The sequence below is a fragment of the Amyelois transitella genome, chromosome 7, assembly GCF_032362555.1.
Source record: "Amyelois transitella isolate CPQ chromosome 7, ilAmyTran1.1, whole genome shotgun sequence".
Taxonomy (NCBI): Eukaryota; Metazoa; Arthropoda; class Insecta; order Lepidoptera; family Pyralidae; genus Amyelois; species Amyelois transitella.
Genome location: NC_083510.1, coordinates 8,575,298 through 8,596,244, shown reverse-complemented (window position 1 = coordinate 8,596,244; position 20,947 = coordinate 8,575,298). Strand labels below are relative to the sequence as shown.

Here is a 20,947-nt window from a genome sequence, read left to right as displayed (position 1 = left end):
AGATACATTTCAGATGCCTCTACGCTTTTCTTAATCCCTTATTAAACGGAATAGTTTTATTTTATTGGTGCATTATATCTTATATAGTTTGCCCTAGTAAACTACTATCATAAGAGTAGCGAAATAAAGAGGGTCCATTGGTTTATTTTAGTTACGTATAGGTATGAATGTTAGTCTGTAGATAAGGTGTGAATGATGTCTTAGAATAAAAAAAATAAAGGTAAGCATACAAACTTACGACCTCCGTGGCGCAGCGGTAATACGCTTGTCTGTGACACCGGAGGTCCCGGGTTCGAATCCCGGTCAGGGCATGATGAAAAACGATCTTTCTCTGATTGGTCTGGGTCTTGGATGTTTATCTATGTAAGTATTTATTATAAAATATAGTATCGTTGAGTTAGTATCTCGTAACACAAGTCTCGAACTTCCTTCGAGGCTAACTCAATCTGTGTAATTTGTCCCGTATACATATTGTTATATTTATTTTTTTATTTATAAACTAGGAAAGCGATGGGCTAGGAACGCTGTCACTATCTGAATTTCAAATTAATGAATCTTGCCTTCAAGTCTTTTCGTGATTATATGGTATGTCTAACCCGTAAGGGAGATAGGCATACGCATGTATTACCCCTGTACGTCCTCCCTTACTCCCCAGGGTTCGACTATGAACATTTCTAGGCCAAGGTAAATCCAAGACAACCGAATTGAATACAGTTGGGAAATTTTAATTGTGTCTTGCGATTAGTCTCCAAATAAAGCATTTTACGAGTACATATCCAATAAAGATCTTTGGTCAACGCCCTCGTGATCTCACGACCGAATTGGAATAGGAACGAAGGCGAACAAAAACGCTATGCAATTTATCTTCTTTGTATTCCTTTGTGCACACTGAATAGGTAACGCTACAATGCAAACGTAGAGAATATTTTAAGGAAAGACAATGCTCCGTTGACATATTAACGAACCCAATATTTGAATGATGCTTGTAAGTTCTATCTGCACACTTTGAAAAATATCATTGTTTATTATTAAGTCGTCTTTGTACCTACACTTAGAGCTCTTTCACATAGTAAGTAAGCCAAAGCCGATGTAAATCTTGCTCTGAAAGACCTACTCGTGTATCATATACTAACAATAATGGAGGACGCTCCACTTCGGTAAATTCACTGACAAACGATATAGCTCTTAAATAAGAAGATACAAGACCTCCGCATGTTATTCAACCTATAAAACTATTTATCTTACAAGCTTTGGCGCTTACCATTGTTTTCAGCTCAATTCTGCTATAAACAGTGTGTAAATGATGATTGACATGCTTAGAAAAGATTTAGTAATGTATTAACAGTCAATTAAAAACCATTTATTCAGGCTTTTGATATCTACGTAGTTAAACTTAGCATACCTATTTCTATATGATCCACACGGTATCCTTTAATTTCTGAATCATTACGTTAGTGCAAATAATTATGTTATATGTATATCTAACATAGGATTCACATAGGAAGTTAATTAATATTCAAACAAAGAATATTCTTTGTGACTACGTCGGATCCAGCCCATTTAAGTAGTTACGTGGGACAATAAGGAAAACAGCCCATGTATAATCATAATCAGACACGTCGTGACTACAATTACAAATAATAATCATTACAAACACCATCAGAATTAAATCGAGTTTTATCTTAGATTACATAAGAACGTCCTTCGATTTGGCCCAGGCGTGAATCGATTCATTGCGCTGTGCTGTTGATGAGGGCAAAAGAATATTGCACGCTTATATCGGAGCGGGACTGAATTTTAGTTGACAATCTTTCAAACCTTTTACAATTGCAATAAGTGTTGTGCAAAACGATTTAGAGATCCGTGATTTTGAGGTACTGCTATTTTTACAAGTAGTTACCAATAGCAGTGGATGACCTCTTCTCAAAGTAACGATTTAAAGGTTCATACATTTCAGTCCACAGTATTTACGGAATACGTGGCTCCCGAAATATAAACACACACACACATATGGGTATCACGTACCTAATGTGTGTTTATCTTTCGCTCTTTACCCATAAAAAAATATTAAATGGAAGAATTTACATTAACACATTTATTTTTCATACTAATGTAGTTTGGTCAAAATTTGGATCATTAATATAGCTGATCCACGGCGATATTTCAGCGGACCAAAGATAAATAGGTGTTTTTTTCATCTTATATAGGTACTGTTGTTTTTTTTTTATAGCTGCATGCTTTTATAAACATGGGAGGTAGGTAGGTAGGTAGTAGACAAAGAGCAATACGAGAAACAGTCCTCCCTCGTGGTCGCATCATTAGGACAAATTCCAAGGACCTCGAGAAAACAGCGCATACTCGTATTACGTAGCAGTCTTTTCAGCTGAATAAATCCAAAGACAGCGCAAGGTCGATTCTTGATTCATTTGTGAAACTTGTTCTCAACTCAAATTTAATTCCAAACACATTGCCATATAGTTTCCTCATTTCAGCGGCAAGCATTTACCCAATACTCCAAATTAACGGAACGAAAAATGAAATAAAGTAATACTGTTTATTATTTATTGGATATCGCCGGCACAGTACTATTTCAGTTTAAAATGCAGTTATATGTATCACTTCGAACATTTACGCCGAACACTATTTGTACACAGGACAACATACACAGATCATACTTGGAAGAACGTCGGATAGAAAAAGACTTTCTACTTTTTATCTGGTGTGCCAGTTAATCGCGAAATGAAATAGCGTTGCCATTTATTGACTATTTAAGCATTTATTGAATTGGAATGCGTGCGTAAACATATAAAGCATAATGCGCGCATTTCAATTCTAAAAATGCTTTAACTACATAGAGTAGAACGTAGAATTTGTGCAACCCAAGCATTTTAGATTTGTATGTTATTTGTAATCCTGTCGTTACATTTATTTTATGAATTTAAACTGGAATATTATTTTAACAACTGATTTTAAAGATTATTTATAGGAATTATTCTTATTCTTGGAATTGAAAGTGGAACATTAGTTAACAAGTGACTTTTATAGGCAACGCTATATAATATGCAAATGAATCATTCCAATTTACTTATACTTAGCGTACTTAGCTAATTTCTTTAATTGTTCCTTAGATTTAGAAACCGTATACAAAAGCGAAATAATAATACTGTTGGAAGATTGTTCAGAGATAACAACAAACATAAAGTCAAATGTTGCATTCTCTGTTATTGTTTAAGTTCATTCAATCACAATGCTTTGAACTACACAAAACAGTTGCCAAAATAGTTTCCGACTTTGTCCGACTACAAGCAACATGTAATTTGTCTACTCAAATAACAAATGACCAGAATAAAATCTCGTTCATTTGGACAAGCAAATGCATACGCTCAACCGCAAAGCGGATCGATTTACGTAAATAAAAATACTACTAGATCTTCATAAAATAATAATGATACTTAAAATGTACAATTGTCAAATTATGATGTATAACCCATGTTTTTTTTTTTATGGGAGTCATAGATTACAACAATAATATTTGAGCCTAATAAGTTAATTGTAAGAAAATATCCTAAACTAAAGAATAAATCACTTTCGAAAACACACCAAAGAAAAAATAGAAACACGGGTAAAATACAATTTAATAATTTCAGATCATTGTAAATCAATGTAAAAAGAATTAGAAAGATATGCAAATAAATTACATTATGATCACCTCTCATGTCACAGGCATGAATGATTAAATGACGACTAATTTCTAAGATATCTATGGGCGCCTATCTAAGCTATATTTAGTTTGATAAATACTCCATACACGCTATATTCGACGCTTAAATCTAATTCAGTAACATATCACATCCATCAACGACCATAGCCAAAATAATGGAGAGACATTATTAAACATCACACTTAGGCCTGGCGCATACTACGTATGTTTGCGCTCCATACTTTAAAATAAAACTGTCGCAATGACAATAAAATCAAAGTACATAAGAATACTTTCTCACAGATTGAACAAGCCGCAGTATGCGCCCAGGCTTACATATTCAAATGTACTTTAAAGATCTAACACTCACTTTTTAAGTTTAATATCAGTTCACAAATTAAATCTTTATTCACATCAATACATTCGTTTGTTCACTTGAAAACTGCGTATACCCTAATATCATTCTAATCAATGTTTTATTACGTAAGTACTAATATGAGTAACATATTCCATTGAAAAATGTTCACATTGAGATTTGTTCCGTACGCCACGCTCATTCGTCACACCCAAAAAATTACGGGCTTAAAATGTCGTCCTCCATTTTGAATACAGACAAAAGTCTGTCAACGCCGCAACAAACACGAAAAGAATACGCCGTTCGTTTTCTTAAATGGAAGTAAACAAGAGTTACAAAAAATAGGAAATAAACGCTACAATCACGTTAAGGAAACTTGACTCGCGACGTATTTAACTTTACCACACGGTTTTGGAGTATTATTATACAATTTTCACTCTGTCTACCACTGAGGGTTAGGCGGAAGATAATCCTGCGCGTGGGGCGGCGGCGCGGCGGGCGCGGCGGGGTAGGCAGCGGCCGGGGGAGCCCCGTACGGAGGGTAGTACCCGGCGCCGCCGTACCCGCCATAGTACGCGGGGTTGGGATATGCTCCGTAACCCATTCCGTATCCTGGGGGAAAGAGAAATTATTTGAATTCAAATAAAAAAAAATATGCATCAAAAGATTGTAATACAAATTTTGTTATTATGTTTGGATATTCCCCTTATATTGCTGGTTTCAAAGCCCAAAAATTTATTAAATTGTTTAGGGTGTGTACGATTTGTAATTTTACATGAATAAACGAACTCAACGCCCCTCGAACGGTAAATTCTATGAAAATAAAATATAAACAGCCTGCTGAAATGAAAAAGAGATTACCATATCATTAGACACAAAACACCCCACAGATTATTTCATTGAAAGTACATTGATAAAGACAAATGAACTTTACCTGGATATTGAGCATAGCCTTCTGGAGGGGGATTAGCCCCGGGGTACGCCTGACCAGGCACGGGATTGCCCGGCAAAGGGCCTGCTTTAGCGTCCAACGCGGGAGGCCCGCCTGCGGGATTATTAGGAACTATGGAACCTCCAGAATGATGCATCGCACTTATATGAGGTTCGTGCGACATCGTCGGCCTATTCGGCATCCTGGGTTGAGGAATAGACCCCTCCACTGGTACCACTGGCGCTGTATTCTGCTCTCCTTTCCTCGGCTTTTGATTCCCCAATAAACTAGATACACTATGGGACATCCCGACATTTGACTGCGGTAATCTCTCATTCTGCTCAGGCATTTCTGCTTTGTTCGGAGACTTCTTCTTTTTAGATTTCGCCGCTGGCTTCTCCTCATTACTAGGCGAATATGACTGCGTAATATCGTCTAAATTCTTGCGGAAGTCCGGCATTCCCTCCTTACTCATTACACTAGCCGTTCTTTCCAGCTGACTCAGGCTCGATTCGTTCTGTGGCCGACTGCCTAGACGTTGGTGTCTGTAATTTTTTAACAAATTGGTTTTGTTCCCCAATCGTTCTTCAGATAATATTGCATCCATAGAGAGATTTTCCACCGTCGTCCGCTCTTGTTCTATATCGCGACTCATTGGCCTTCTTGTCTGTTTTGAGGTTTTCGACAGATCTAATGTCTCCCCAGATCTATCTTCAAAATTGTCTTCGGTTGGGAGTTTTTCGTCGGTTGTCAACACTAATGGTTCTGATCGTTCCGATTTCTCGCTGTGTGGTTTTGTTTGTTGTTTATCAAACCCATCAGCTGATTTTGAATCATCTGTACCATCAATTCTCTTATTATCTTGATTTGCATTATTACTAGTAGATGGATTCTTATTAACTTTAGGGGTTTCTTCATCATCACTGTCCAACACTTGCGTGTCGTCTTCAGAATCGAGGTCCATTTTACTCGCTGGGTTGCTGTCACTATTATCATTATCTGATCTCTTCGTGTCTTTAGGTATCTTTGTAATACTGACTGAGCCTGGCAAGTTGGTCTTCAATAATCTAGGATGAGGCACAGGAGACCTAGGCCGCATGCCTGTATAGGATTTAAGGTCTCCTAAGCGAGATCTTAGTTCAGCTATTTTCTGGCTGGGTATCATTGGCCGACCCATTTTTTGACCCATGATATTGGGCCTCGCCATTACTCTCTGATAACCACCTCTGGGCGCCCTAGACATTATTGTTATTGCTGAATTGTTCTTCAATGCTCCTGGGATGTTCGATACTTGTCTACTACCCATAACTGCATAAAAAGAAAATATTTTTAGTGAATATTTGTAAATATAAACATTTATATTGATAAGTTGGTGAATTAGAGCTATAAAAAAATAAACTGACAATACAATTTATTTTCTTAAATAGTGGAATTTAAACCTAATATGTCTTCTAGCACAAACTAACCCTTCTTTCCTATTGGACTGTCCTTGGTATCACTCTTCTGACCTCCTAATCCCTTGAAAGAGGTTTTGATAGCAATAATCTTGCCAGATTCAAGCTGCATGTAGATGCCTTTTGGAGATTTCAGCACCATCACTCTTTGGCCCGCCTTAAGAACAATATTGGTTTTCTCCGCCGAATTAGTTGGTATCACGACATCTGTAAACAAAAAATTATATTGAAATATACCGTGAAATCCCAAAAGTGATACAAATCAATTACACGTTTAATATCAGCAAAATTTTCAGAAGGTCTTATTTTATAATGAAACGCGGATACGACGCTTTTTTTGGTCAACCTGATACATAATCAGACACGAAAAAATATATTCAATTAGTTTTATGTCTATAAACTTGCTAAAGGCCAATTCAAAAATAAACATGGCTTTTGATTTGAATCCAACCTACTTAACTAACGGCAACGTCATTCCCTGCCTCAGCAACAGATCTCTTAAACTGACTAGAATAGGACACCTGACCATAATAGTTCTTCTTAGCTTCTTGCTTAGTAAAAACTCATGTTCTCGTTTTTAAATACCCTTAAAATAGAAAGCGTAATTTTCTGAGCCATCATTCCCTGTTCCCGCTATACGACGGTAAGGATCCATCTTGCGTGTGTTACATGTTGCATGGGGTGGACTGACGCTTGTCTCTAAACTAGCGGTCACGCTCACACTGGCCTTTATGGTGTAGTTTAATTTGAACTTAAATCAAAATTTCAGTACACTCTGTACATAAATCTTTTTAAAATTGGCAATCCATAATATATATATATATATATATATATATATATATATATATTTCTTTTTTCAATATTAAATCTCATAAATATATAAATCTCCCGTGAACAATGTATTCTCCCGTCCACATTCTATTCTAAGTATAATTTAATATTGTGAAGTTGACGTTGTTGATGAAAATGCTGCAGTGCAGTTTGTTACCGCTTCTTCTGCACTGACGCCTTGGAAGCGGCAGTAAACTTAGTTTTTAAGTAATTTATTTGACGTCAACCAAGTTGTTAAACCATACGACAATTATTAAGCGATATAATAATATCCTATAATAATGAATAAAAATTTTGAATTTTGAATTTGAATTTGAATTTTGGTGATTGATGATTTAAAATGAACTCATATTTTTTGTTTAGAAAATAGTCACATCACATTTCAACCGAGGGCTTGAAATGTACGCATAATCGCTTGAAATAAGCAAGACCGCACCAGTTAAGCAGCGGTGACTTTATAAACTCACGAGTGCCGCTTGTAATGTCCTAAAACAAGATATTGGTATTTCAGACTTACCTAATGGCAACGTCATTTCCTGCGCCGTCATTCCCTGTCTCCGCCACACGTCGGCGGGGATCCACCGCGCGGCGTGCTGCATGGGGCGGACTGACGCCACGGGTCGTTGAACCAAAGCTCCGTCGGCAGTTCGGACAGTACGATAAGCGGTCGTCGGTTTTGGTGCTAGAGCCGCTTTCTTCTCCAATTCGTACCTATCAATAACATATATGTATTCAAATAATGCCATTAGCATGATAATGGATCTCACATTACTGACTGAAAATTTGGCATATATTTAGGTATTTCTAATACAGAAGATGTATGATCGAAGAATAGGAACATAATTATGTATATAAAGTTACGTAACAAAAACCACATATTATGGCAGAACAAATTTTAAATTATTTGAAAACCTTACCCTCTTTGCGCCAGTCTCTTTTCGGCACTTGACAATTTTTTCTCTTTCCTATCAACTAGCAACGATTCGTGTTGGAACGGCTCCTTGCTTAGCAACCTCCAATGGTGTGTTATGATTCCTTGCATCAGCATATCAATGTACTTGTCTTTATGCTCAGAGAGATCTTTCGGTTCGGACTCCTAAAAGATGGAATTGAATGTTAATTTCAGTGGCACGGATTCTTAAAGTACACACATATAATCACGTCTTCATACATCGTAGTAGACAGAGCCAACATTATAACAAAGACTGATGTTAATTTTGGTAAGTTAGATGAAATAAAAAGAAATTGTTTATTTATTGAGTAATTATTGTATGTGTAGAATATATTATTGAGTAGTATCTAATAGCATAACTTACAAGCTTTTTTTGAGGCCGACTTAATCTGAACCCCCAAACCCTATTTTAATAAGAATAGCCGTATAAGAATATAAGGTTGGTTGATATCATTTTTCATATAGGTGTTCAAATTCCGAATATATGATTTTATTTTTATAGTTAATATTTTTTTATATTAAATAGGTATAGTTAATATTTTTTTTTATTAAATAGGTACAAAACTTTAATGATTTATTCCTTCATCACCTCCCTTTCACGGCATGTGTCCGGCTTTGCAATAACGCGTACAATAAACCCTATGTGCAACAAACATAACAAGCAACCTACCTTTTCGTCATTATCGAAGCAGAGATTGGTGATTTCCTTCATAGAAAGCACAGCGTCAGGATTGCACTCGTCCACCACGCGGTCGGCCATGCCTTGCTTGTTAATTTGACGATCGTAGATCTTCTTCTCCAGGCACCAGTCCATCACGAAGCGGTACACGAAACACGGTTTCTTTTGACCGTATCTGGAATGTTCCAAAATGGTTTTACTATTTTCTTATAAATGGTAAATTAACGGTCTATAGTAAAAAGTAAAGAAAATTTGGTACTTTATTTCTAACTAGAAGCAGGCTGTTCTACGGGTGAAACGAATCTCTCAGACCGATTACCTTTAAAAAAGCATTTTTCTGTTAATTGATATCTTGAGTGAAATTATTGTCTTTATTAATAAGATCTGAAGCATTTTTAGTAATAACGATGTAATAAGTAAAGTTATGACTACAGTAATCCAACAGAGCCTGTACTACTTATTAATACAAATTCAAAGTCAAAGAACAATAACCGTTTATTATTTACAAATATTGACAGTCATATTACTGTCAATATTTGTAAATAATTAACGAAAACGTAGGTTTAAATCTCTATTCTAACATTGTATTGTTAATTCAAACGACTAATCTACTCACTAACCTGTACACACGACAAACAGCCTGTGTATCATGGCAGGGGTTCCAACTGGCGTCGAATACGATGACGCGATTGGCTCCCACCAAATTGATCCCTAGTGACCCCGCCCGAGTGGAGACCAGGAACAAATAGATGTTCGGATTCGCATTGAACTCGTTTATAAGCTTTTCGCGCTCTAGAGCGTGGGTAGAACCGTCGAGACCTAAAACAAAAAGATTGTTTCATATTCTTTATCTTTAATATTATTAATGTTTCCATGAATCATGACTGAATGAGTAAGATCTCAAAACTCTCCCGCCCAATTCACATGCATCACTTTCGCAGATTAGTAGGAAAAATGGTTAAAATCTTCTCTGCTGTGTTTATTTTATTTTATTTTATCGTTGTGGGACTAAGGCATTGAAAGAAAGAGTAATAAGACTGTCAAAGTGTGATGCTCGTCTTATTAATTTATTACACATGTTACAGATAGATGAATGACTGTAATAATATAAATACTTACGATAATAATTTGTATTCCTTTCCCATAGACAATTTGTTCCAGGAATGTAATTTCTTTCTAAAAAGTCTTCAATGAGATTCAATGTGAATAAACTCTGACTGAACAGCAAAATTCTATCGCCAAGTTTTATACTTTCATTGAGTAAGTAAAAGAATAATTCCATCTTGGCAGAATTCTCTATAATCCCTGGCACGTAATCTTTCAGCAATTCAGCTGCCCAATCATAGGTCATTTCCTCAGCTTTCTTGACAAGAGCTAATTCTTCCTCTCTGTTAGGCTTCTCATCTTTTTCACTTTCATCAGATTGAGAGTCATCATTTTTATCTTTTGATTTATTTCTGTCCTTTCTACCTTTAGCTTTAGGTTTACCCTTAGCTTTAGGCTTTTCGGCCTTTTTACTTTCTTTGCCTTTTCGTCTTGGTCTGCCTTTCTTTGGCACTTTTTCTTCATCTTCCGATTCTGACGCGTCTGTCTTTTCGGACTTTGACTCTTTCTCAGGTTTCTTAGTATTAATATCTGGTTTAGAAACTTCCGTAGTTGGTTTAATAGGAATCGTTTCCGTTATGTGTTTTTTTGTATCGTCTTTGACAATTTTCTTAGTATCTAAATCTTCTATTTTGACCTCACCATCTGATTCAGACTTCATTTCTACTTTTTCTTCGGCTTTGAGCCTATCAACTTCAGTCTTTAGTTCTGTTATTGGCCATGAAGTAACTGGACTACCGGAACTGGCGCTACCCAATGGCGGTTTAGTCTCTAAATGAGGTGGGAAATTGGGATACTGGTTTTGATAATTACTAGTACCATTTCCTTGTTGATAGTTAGTATTTGGAGGATAACCGTACGAAGGATCGTTATAGCCAGATGGAGGAACATTTGTTTCAGATTTCATTTCATTTACAGGGAAATTACGTGTTGTGTTTGATTCATCTTTGACAGCTGGGTTAGGTAAGGTATTTTCTGTTTGATTCGGTGGCATGTTTTGTGGATTATTTGGATATCCAGGGTAATTTTGAGATTGGGAACCATATTGATTGTACGGAGGTTGGGTACTAGGCGCATAGGCGGGATCTCCAGTGTAAGGCGGGGGTGGATAAGATTGATTTGGATACTCTTGTGATGACGAGTTACTTGGATACGGTGGTGGGACAGCATTCGAATTGTATTCTGGGTAGCCTGGTTGATTATAACCAGGGTACGGCGGGCGTTGTTGGTTACCGTAGCCATCTTGATTATTTTGATACGGTTGAATAGCGTTTCCTTGATACGGTGGTGTGTTTGGCGGTGCGTTGTAATTAGGTGGATATTGTTGGTTGGAATAATCACCGTGAGGGGGCTGGTTATTTGGATATTGAGGATTATTGTAATATCCTCCCGAATTGCCGTAGTAGTTACCGTTCCCCCAATAATTTTGATTGTACTGTTGGCCACAATCTGGATTATTTGGTGGGTACTGATTAGGATAGTTATTGGTGTATGGCGGTTGTTGTTGGTAGTAATTGCTGTCGTAATTCTGATTGTACTGTGGATTAGGCGGATAGTACCCCGTGTTAGGGTGTTGATAATTGGCCGGGTAGGGCGGATAGGGGCCGTGTGGTTCAGGCCGGTACTGGTTGGGTCCGTACGGTCCGTTGGGCGTGAACGGAGGGTTCCCGTACGCGTTAGGATCAGGCTTTTGTGGTATGGAACCCGTGGTGGTGTTTGGGGGGATTGTTGCCGCAGGTTTTTTAGGTGCGCCCTGCAATAATAAAAAAATAATAAAAGGTTTTTGTTGTAACAAAATCTAATACTAACAAAGGATATTTTCATTAATTTATCCATAACACAAGACTTTTACCGATAATAAATTATCTCTTTTATCCAACTGTTTATCACAACAATCAACCCGTCCCTTCGGTTTCATATATATGGCATACAAAGTAACGAAAAAAATAAACCACCACTAGTTTTATAAGTAAAAAATCTGATCTCCAAATTTTATTAAAAATTAGTCTTGAAATATTAAATAAATAAAAATAAAATTATTATTTTATTTAGGAAACTCACCCTAGGTTTAGCGGCTCGTCTCGGCTGCGCTTTGCTATTTCTAGCGCGACCAGCTTTTGTTACTCCGCCCAGCTCTTCCAAGTCTAAATCTTCTTCAATGGCCGCGTTGGCTTCACTTCGTTTCCTTAGGAAATGGTATAAAACGTCTGGATGATTCCATATCTGTAAAAAGGTACAAAAAGTTTTGAAACATCTTACATAGGTAAGACACACATAACCGAAACTGCCTATGTTTTAACGTCCTCTAACTCTAGCTTTGAGGTCTACCGCAGAGTAAGACAGAGAGGGAATACATGAATATATGTCTTATCAATCCACTTTCGTAAATCGACCCACCCCCTGTTGGTTTATTTTGAGGTGACAACATAGTTAAAATCACACATACCAAACAATATTATTCATAAATATATTTCAATATGAAACAAAAAACCCTTTTAAGTGTATTACGCAATAAAGTATTTTTAACATACATAGATAGTAGCGTCTATATCCCTTGCGGGATAGATAAAGCCAGAACAGTCTCGAATAGACTAAAATGTTATGTACGGCTGTGGCTTTATGATGGAATTGAGAAAAATTGAGATTTAAATAGTGATAAGTTTATAACATATTGCCTACAAAAAGAATCCTAAGTTTATAAGACTATCCCTTAGTCGCCTTTGAAAAGATATAGAGTAGTTCTTTTCTAAAGTGCCGAAAACCACACTTTCACATACCTTACAACAAATAGCGAATGCTTTCAACGGGTTTGGCACAGATGTGGAACGGACGACTTCATTCATGAATCTATCGTACAGTTTGCGTTGGAGCGGCGTCATGCGGACTAGAAGCACGTACTCCTCTTTCTGAGGCAATGTCGATTGGAGAACGGCGTGAGATCGTCTGAAACAAAATAACATTAATATATCACTTCTTTACAGAGTAAACAAAGAAAACGGTCATGTAAACTGAAAGGCCAATCCAGTATCCATGTTAAAAATTTTAACATGGATACTTTTATTTTTACGTGCGAATTTTAACTTAAAATTCGCACTAATAAAACCGGGACTAATGACTGGTAGAAGACTAACCTTTGAACAAAACCAACAAGCAACGAATGCAGCACATGGGCTCTATATCGCATGAGCCTGATATCCTGAGGCGTGGAGTCTATACACTGGCCGTTCTGAATGGGCCTCTCGAACATATTGCAGAATTCCGTTTTGCTGCCGAGGTAATTTGGGCGAACAAAATCGACCATACACCAGTATTCCAACAAGTTGTTTTGTAATGGATAACCTGAAATTTGAATGAATTGAAATTGACTGAATTTAATCTGAAAGAATAGAAAATAATTAACTAATACATATGTATGTGTTCATGACTTGTAGGATATGTATGGTAAAAAAAGATGTGTATTGAAAGGCAAAAATCTTTGTAATCAATCTCTTTTTCATCTCTCATTTTAAAGCAATGGGGATGGCCTTATTCTAATCTGGCAGTAATTTGTTTTATTTTCTTAACATCTCAATAGCAGAACTATAGCAGAAAACAGATTTGATCTTTACTTCATATGGTCTGAAAAGTACTCAGCATCAAAATTTTCTAAAACAATTACACCCCATGGCCTGACAATTTAAGGCTAGGCTAGGCTTCTAAACCAGTATAAAATAACTTACCAGTGAGCACCACTCTTCGTTTTGTTCTCATTTGTTTCAGAGCATATGAAATATTTGAGTGGGAATTTTTGATTCTATGGCCTTCGTCACATATGACCAAGTCGGGGCCAGGGCGAACCAGCGCCTCATACATTTCTGTAAACAAATTTTTATATTTTAATTTTAGGGTTTACATAAAATTCCCATTATGTTTCAGTTTACTCAAAAACGCAATCAAATGATCAAGCGATGAAATGTACCTGATGAAATCAAATCAAACCGCGACTAACGCCAAGACGAAGAAATACTCTGTGCTTTGTGGTTCCCGTCACACATCCAGAATAGGACATATCTTTCCCATGGATATGGTAACGCGACTAAGGGATAAACTAATAAATTTGGGATTCTTGTTTTAGGCGATAGGCTAGCAACCGGAATGTCAATTCCACCTTCAAGCCATACAGTTGAACATAGCCAAACAGTCTTTGCGAGACTGTTATCTGTGCCTACCGCGTAGGGGACAAAAACTTGATTATATGGTCTCTGCCTACCCATCCGGGAAAGAGGCGTGATTTTATGTATGTATGTATGTATATTGTTTGCGTTCTAACTGCCTTATGATTTTGTTTCTTTTTTTTATACAGTAGGATAAGGTAGTATAGAAATCACTCCAAAAGCTAAGTTGTTTATTAAGTATGTTCTAAAACTGGTTTCCGCTCGTTTTTGAAAAACTTTTTTTAAAGTTTTATAAGTTAAACGTACCGTCCAACAATTTCTTGTCCTCATCCGTAGGAGCATTCTCGTCCTTCTTGGTTACCTCCTCTCTTATTTCAGCGTCCAGTTTCCCTTGAGTATCACCATCCTCTTTGTCCAATTTGGACTCATCTGAAATCTGATAATATACCAGTTTTTTAATGAAAAATATTTTTTGAACCTTATTTTTATTATTAACATAACATAAAATCACGCCTCTTTCCCAGAAAGGTAGGCAGAGACTTCATCTTTGCACTTGCCACAATCCCTGCATATTGCTTTCGCTTCGTCCACATTCATAACTCTCTTCATGCAAACTCATCGTTCAAATAATTTTCACAGTTGTCTAGTCTTATTACAGATACATTTAACGTAATTCAATACAACGGAAGGCCTGAAAAATTGAACAGTCTCGAAAAGACTTAAACAAGCTCAATAAACACTTAACTTCTAAAATTAAATAAATGGTTAGATTAGAAGAAAAAATAAACAAGGAATTTTGTAAAGCTTTTAACATTTATAATTTTAAATCTTACTTGAGTGTCCTCATTGGCTCCCTCCAGTTTGTCCTTCTCCTTCTCTTTCTCCGCCTCAAGCTTGGCGTCTGCTTTCTTTTTCTTACGAGGTTTCTTGTCTTTTTTCATACTCAACAGTCTGTATAGTTCGTAACCTATCATGAGCACGCCGCCAGTGGTAGTCCAGTCCTAGAAAAAACATTGTACAATTTTTTGAACAAGTATTGATAAAGTCTTAAATCTTAAACTTTCTCTTTTCTCTCTTCTCTTCTCCTTTCTTCTTTTCTCTTTTTAATATTTCGTCAGCACAGTTTAGTTGGAAATAAAAAAATAATAATTACTAAGTTTTTTTAGAAATCTTTACTATTTAACAACATCACCGAACCCAGGTCACCCGGAAACAGATTATATAACCATTTCGGCTACAAATAAAATATGTCAGTAAAATATTTATTTAACTAAAGCCTCTTCTATATATAACTATTACTATATAACTATTCAAACTATAACTATATAACTATTCATTCTCGATCTCACTTCTCGCCACACAAGTGACTTTAATATTTTTTTTTTATGATATTTAAAATGACTTCATTAAAGTTACCTTAACAACTTTAGCGCGCATCTGCAGTGTTTTATGGCTGTCGTTGAGCACGTAAATTGGGAAGTTCCTCGGCCGCACCTCGCCGTGCGCCGATAGGGGACTGTTGGTCGCGTCTAATGGCAGCCACATGTTAAATTCGGCCACCTACCGATACAAAAGTTTGTTTGAAATATTTCTGTTCCGCAACTGCGTAAGCGCAGAACAGCTAAAAAATTTTTGGGGTTCCGTAGCCAAATGGCAGAAACAGAAGCCATATTCTAAAGGTCTTCAGGGGGTAATTTTTGAACAAAAAAGTAGCTAATGTTTGAACTTTGGTCTTTAACTATAATCAAAGCCATTAATTTCATCAAAGTCGGTCTAGCTGTTTTCCCTAAAAGCGATTTTCATACAAACTGTCACCCGACCAAATATTTTTAAAATCTTCTACAATAAGTTTCAAGTCAAATCCTTTAAAACATAACGTAAAAAAATTAACTCACCCAATTTTGCAATGTATTGATTGGCATTATACACAGCACAGTTTTGGACGTCGTGTGCCTGAGGAAAATATCACAGAAGCATACGATCTGCAGAGTCTTTCCGAGGCCCATGGAATGCGCCAGAATGCATCCGAAACCGGTGGACGTCGAGAATCTCTCCACAGATTCAATTATATTGTCAAAGAGAAATCTCACGCCGCCAATCTGTAAAGTAAATGAAAAATAATAAAAAAAAAAAAGAAATTTAAAAGTTATATTATCATTGCAGAAGTATTCGTACGAAATAACTAGGTACTTTTTTCAATATACGGAAATGACAAATGACCTTTAATCTTTTTGATTCCTAATCCCCCTTTCTAATACACAAATTAAAAACTCATCTTTTTATTTCTAGTTAGCTTAATAAAAAAGATATGGAACGAATGAAAGGTCAATCAAATGTATTTTTCATTCTAAAAGTTGTGTTTGTTCGAACTTCCGTGTATATCATGTAAGTGGTTTATTCATTTTTTTATATAAGGAATCAGGACTACATCCAATACTCGTCTATATGCCTTGCAAGGTAGACAAAGCCTTTCTTTCATTCTTTTAATTGAGATTCAAGAGTGACAGGTTGCCAGCCCATCACCTAAAAGAAGAATCCCAAATTTATAAAATTATTCCTTAGCCGCCTTTTAGGATATCCATGGAATTGAGTGGTCCTATTCTGTCAATACTCATGATTGACAAAATCAACTAATTGGAGCTATAACACACATAGAAATTGAGCAGAGAAATTTGTTTCTATATATTTTTTCTTACTACAAGTATTTCCCGTCTCCTAAGATACTTTACCTGATGAGGTTTGATAACTCTTGCAATTTGGGGTGCTAAGAATATATCTTCTTCATTCTCTGGGTGACCAATATTGATCAAGACGCGACCTTGTTCATCAGGTATGTTGTAGGTGTCATTCACATGTAAACCTGAAAATTAATATTTAATTGTATTTTTTTTTCTATTGACGCTTTTCCAAAACAGCGTATAAGTTCTGAGTTGTTTACTCTGGAATTTCAACTTATACCGGATTGTTCGACTCTAGAGGCTCACAAATATTTAGTATGTGTGAAATCCACTCTCCAGGATTATGCGTTTTCCCTGTAGGTACAGAGTCCTTATATGACAAAAGGACTCTTGTCTGAACCTACAGCATAAAAAACTGCATTAAAAAAAACGCCAGTAGGATAATTTCCATGACTATATATTGTCATCAGCCATACCTGAGTTATGTGGGTCTTCTTCGGCTTCAGGGCTAGGTGGAACTTCAGAGTCCGATAACATGATACAGTCGTCAGAGTCTGATGAAGATGAGGAAGATTCCTCACCACTGCTACTATCAACTATTTCCACAACCTAAAGGTGATTAACAATTTTATGAATAGAAAACGTAATGAGTAATGGATGTACTTATATTGACAATGTTTTTACTGAAACACAAAACTTAGCAATTCAATTAGACATCAGATTAGTAACAATTAAGTAATCTAATTTCGGAAGTCATAATCTTAATCGAGGTACCTAGGCTGTAAAAGAAAACTACTATATAAAATTTATAAGTACCTCTCTTTTGCTACCAGCGCCAGAAGTGGTTGGTTTGGGGACTTTAGTGACTTCCAATTGCCCATGTTTCATTGTAGTTTTTTTCACCTCACCAGATGGTAACTTCACTAGTACTGTGTTTGGTAAGCTATAAAAGAGAACATTTAATTTTTAACATTATATGCAATACTTTATTAATTATTAATGTCTCATATGGCATCCGGCATTATCTAGCTTTCCCTCCATAATCTCATTGTTCATCAAATTTTCGGTTAGTCACCGAATAGGAGCCTCTCAATTTATGCCTCTACTCTATGCGCACCTCTTCTTGACTTTCCACAAATTCACTTTAGTATTCTTTTAGCTCTTTTTTACTTACCTATTATAGGAGGAGCTAACGATACATGTTACGCCTCGAATGGCGCCATCGAAGAATGATGGCCTGAGTCTTCTATCAATAACTCTTAACATCTCCTTGTGGTTTAAAAATCCTTAAAACCATCCTAATTTATTGGGATTGAGTTGCCTCTCTTAAAGCCACTCCAGATGTAAGAAATTCAGAGTAAGTTGAACTTTGCGTAGTTGATATTGACATAATGCCAATTGAAGTGGAGTATATAGGTGATACAACATTTCACCATGATAAACTTCGAGTCTAGTATTGTACCTATAAAAGAACTCTTACTTCAGTTTGTGTCCAGCCTGGCCTTTCTTTAACAGGGAGGATCCACCTTGCAGCAAAGATAGTGTCTTCTGATGAATTTTGTTCTGACGATTCAGTGCTATTTGCCTTTGAACCTGTGCCATTATATAAAGACAATAAATAAGTTTAATTATATTATTATTCCATAAAAATGTAAAAAATCTATAGCAATCGGGCATTAACACCACATGGGTAAAGAAAAAAATCTGTGAAATCTAGAAACAGTATCATCTATGCCAAGTTGATAGCCTGGGAGTCTATGTAGGTTTGTGCGTAACTTTGGTAGATTTAAGACCTCTGCCTGTAGATTTAAGGAACTTTAACATTACCTCTCTGATAATCCTCTGTTGCTCCTGAACTCGAGCCAAACGCTCGGATTCTTGCCGTTGTGCTGCTAATGTGGATGCATCCAAATTCTTCTCATCCATTACTTCTCGAATGTTACGACGCACATTCAATGCACTTGAGTTGCCCTTCTTCTGAAAATAAAAAGTGATTGTTAACAAAATTTGTAAAATTCATTTGGTGATATTGATGATGATCCTATTAGGTGATACAGCCATTCATTCATCAACTCATAGGCAACACCTGTAGTTAATCATCAATGCAACTAAAGATTGGAAAATCAGAGCTAAATTTTTCTTCATAATATGAGTAGGGGTAACAATAAACATAGCTAATTTATTTCTTAAATCACAACCTGTGACTCCAAATAAGAATAACCACATAACATTTCAAAATCTTATAATATGATATAAATTGATAGTGAATAAAGATTTTTTGTGATAAATCTTTAGGGCAACAGATAGTATCAGCCTCATTAGTCTGTGAGCAATACCTAATTCTTTTAAAACTAGCCAAAATAAACCTATTAATAATTCAATGTGATCCAATATGGGCAAGGTTCCCTTGTAAAGAAAGAATATAGTTTGATAATACAACCACTGACAACTAAAAGTTAAAATATAGGTTTAACTTACCTCATCCTCTGGATCAACATTTTCTCCTGCAGGAGGTTCCTCCCCTTCCTCTCCTTCCTTTTTAATTGGTTTCACACTTATTTCGCCCATCTCTTTTAATTTTTCTGTTATATCAAAATCTTGACTACCTTCCTCCTGCTTTATATCTAATAATTCCTCGGCTTTAGGGCACAACTCACTGCCTTCCACTTCTGAGATCTCCACATTCTTATTACTCAAATCTAAATCACCCTCATTAATAATATCACTAATAGACAGCGTTTTTGGCTCTTCATTCTGTTGATTACTTTCTTCTTTAATTTCCAAAGGCTCTGACCTCTCTTCGGGTTCTTTATTTTTAGTCTCTAACTGTTTCTTAGACTCTACTATGTCACCAGTCTCGGGGTCAATATAACTGCCATCCTCTTCATTTAACTCTGACACAGCACTAGGGTTGACAACAAACTCCTCCTCAGATAGTCCATCACTATCAGACATACTACTTTCACTGTCTAAGTCACTTAACTCTAGTATATTGTTACCAACTAAACTACGGATTGTAATACCAGTGTCTTGCTTTAATTTTTTTGTGAAATCATGAAAGGTTTTTACTGCTTCCATTTTTCGTTTGTTGCTCATAGGACGAGGTCTTGCGGCGGGTCGTCTTCGAGAACCCATAGCTGCTGCTTGCGCGAAATGCTGCCGCTGAATTCTAGCAATGGTCTCGTCATCATCATCACTGTCCCATGTTTCCTCAGAGTCTTCTTCCTCTTCCTCTTTACTCATCACTTTCTTCCTATTTGCGTTCATTCTGCTACCGTTATCCATAATACAGACGAAGAATGTTCTAATTACCTAGCTAGTATTTTGTTCAGCTTAGCGTGAGTCGTCATTACTATTGTCAATCCTCGGGAATAGTTGTTGAAACATACCAGTGCTTATTATGAAATCACGTTTCTTTCAGCAATTCAAGACATGTTTCCATTTAACACAAACGAATATGTTTTTTGGAGAATTCTTTGTAACAACTCACTGGACGCGGCATAGAATTTTTGTGTTAAAGACGAATGCCGGATAATACCTAAAACACTTCATGCACTTGACCGTCTGCAATTCATTACATTATGATTAATATTTGTTTATATTTAATTGTAACTATTCATAATGGTCTTCAATTAAAATTTAGGAAGCCATTACTTCCGCAATAAATAGCCTATTTATCTATAGAATTGTGTATTCGACAAGCGTGTTTACAAAAATTGTCGAAACGTCAATGAAAATATGACGACTTTACCGATTGCTATTAATAGGGTTTACAATTACTTGTCATAAAGTCTTGGTTTCTTTAAATTTAGTAAAGTACTCTTCTTATCATGTCAAACTAAATTGCTCCCTATTAGCATTATCATACAAAGTTAAAGTTACAAACAAATACTTTAAATAGTGGCAACATTATTGATTTTGTTCAATGTTGTCATATATAAAGAAAAATATACTATGTCTATGGGAGCAAAACATAAGATGCGAAGCAAAAACACATTGTAAAGCATGCATGCACGCAACAAAACCTAATAAATAATCATCATTTTCAGTCGAGTCATCGTAGAAACGTAGTTACATATTTATTTTTAAATTTACTTTTCCTCAATTTA

The 20,947-nt window shown here is 36.1% G+C and overlaps 1 protein-coding gene across 2 annotated transcripts; it reads right to left on the bottom strand.

Moving 5' to 3' along the window:
• Positions 1 to 2,556: 2,556 nt before the first annotated feature.
• LOC106137770 (uncharacterized) lies at positions 2,557 to 20,523 on the bottom strand. 2 transcript variants are annotated; one of them, XM_060945035.1, is made up of 22 exons: positions 19,317 to 20,523; positions 18,666 to 18,815; positions 18,319 to 18,431; positions 17,655 to 17,781; positions 17,315 to 17,447; positions 16,890 to 17,020; positions 16,056 to 16,259; positions 15,577 to 15,720; positions 14,994 to 15,161; positions 14,467 to 14,596; positions 13,726 to 13,860; positions 13,138 to 13,345; positions 12,784 to 12,949; positions 12,068 to 12,229; positions 10,022 to 11,759; positions 9,523 to 9,721; positions 8,894 to 9,077; positions 8,189 to 8,367; positions 7,789 to 7,982; positions 6,453 to 6,647; positions 4,990 to 6,294; positions 2,557 to 4,667 (listed from the first exon to the last, which is right to left on the bottom strand). In XM_060945035.1, the coding sequence occupies exons 1-22, from the start codon at positions 20,121 to 20,123 to the stop codon at positions 4,498 to 4,500; spliced, it is 6,942 nt and encodes a 2,313-aa protein (XP_060801018.1). In that variant the 5' UTR covers positions 20,124 to 20,523; the 3' UTR covers positions 2,557 to 4,497. The 2 variants fall into 2 exon arrangements, with proteins under 2 accessions (XP_060801018.1, XP_060801019.1); XM_060945036.1 differs by having other exon boundaries at positions 18,666 to 18,812.
• Positions 20,524 to 20,947: the final 424 nt, after the last annotated feature.

Bases quoted from the DNA above. Each gene is read 5' to 3' on its own strand.
- LOC106137770 (XM_060945035.1), bottom strand. From the start codon at position 20,123: ATGGATAACGGTAGCAGAATGAACGCAAATAGGAAGAAAGTGATGAGT. The intron at 17,021-17,314 runs GTATGGCTGATG...ATTAATTTTCAG, and splicing joins AGAAGACCCACATAACTCAG to GTTTACATGTGAATGACACC. The intron at 6,648-7,788 runs GTAAGTCTGAAA...TTTTGTTTACAG, and splicing joins GGAAATGACGTTGCCATTAG to ATGTCGTGATACCAACTAAT.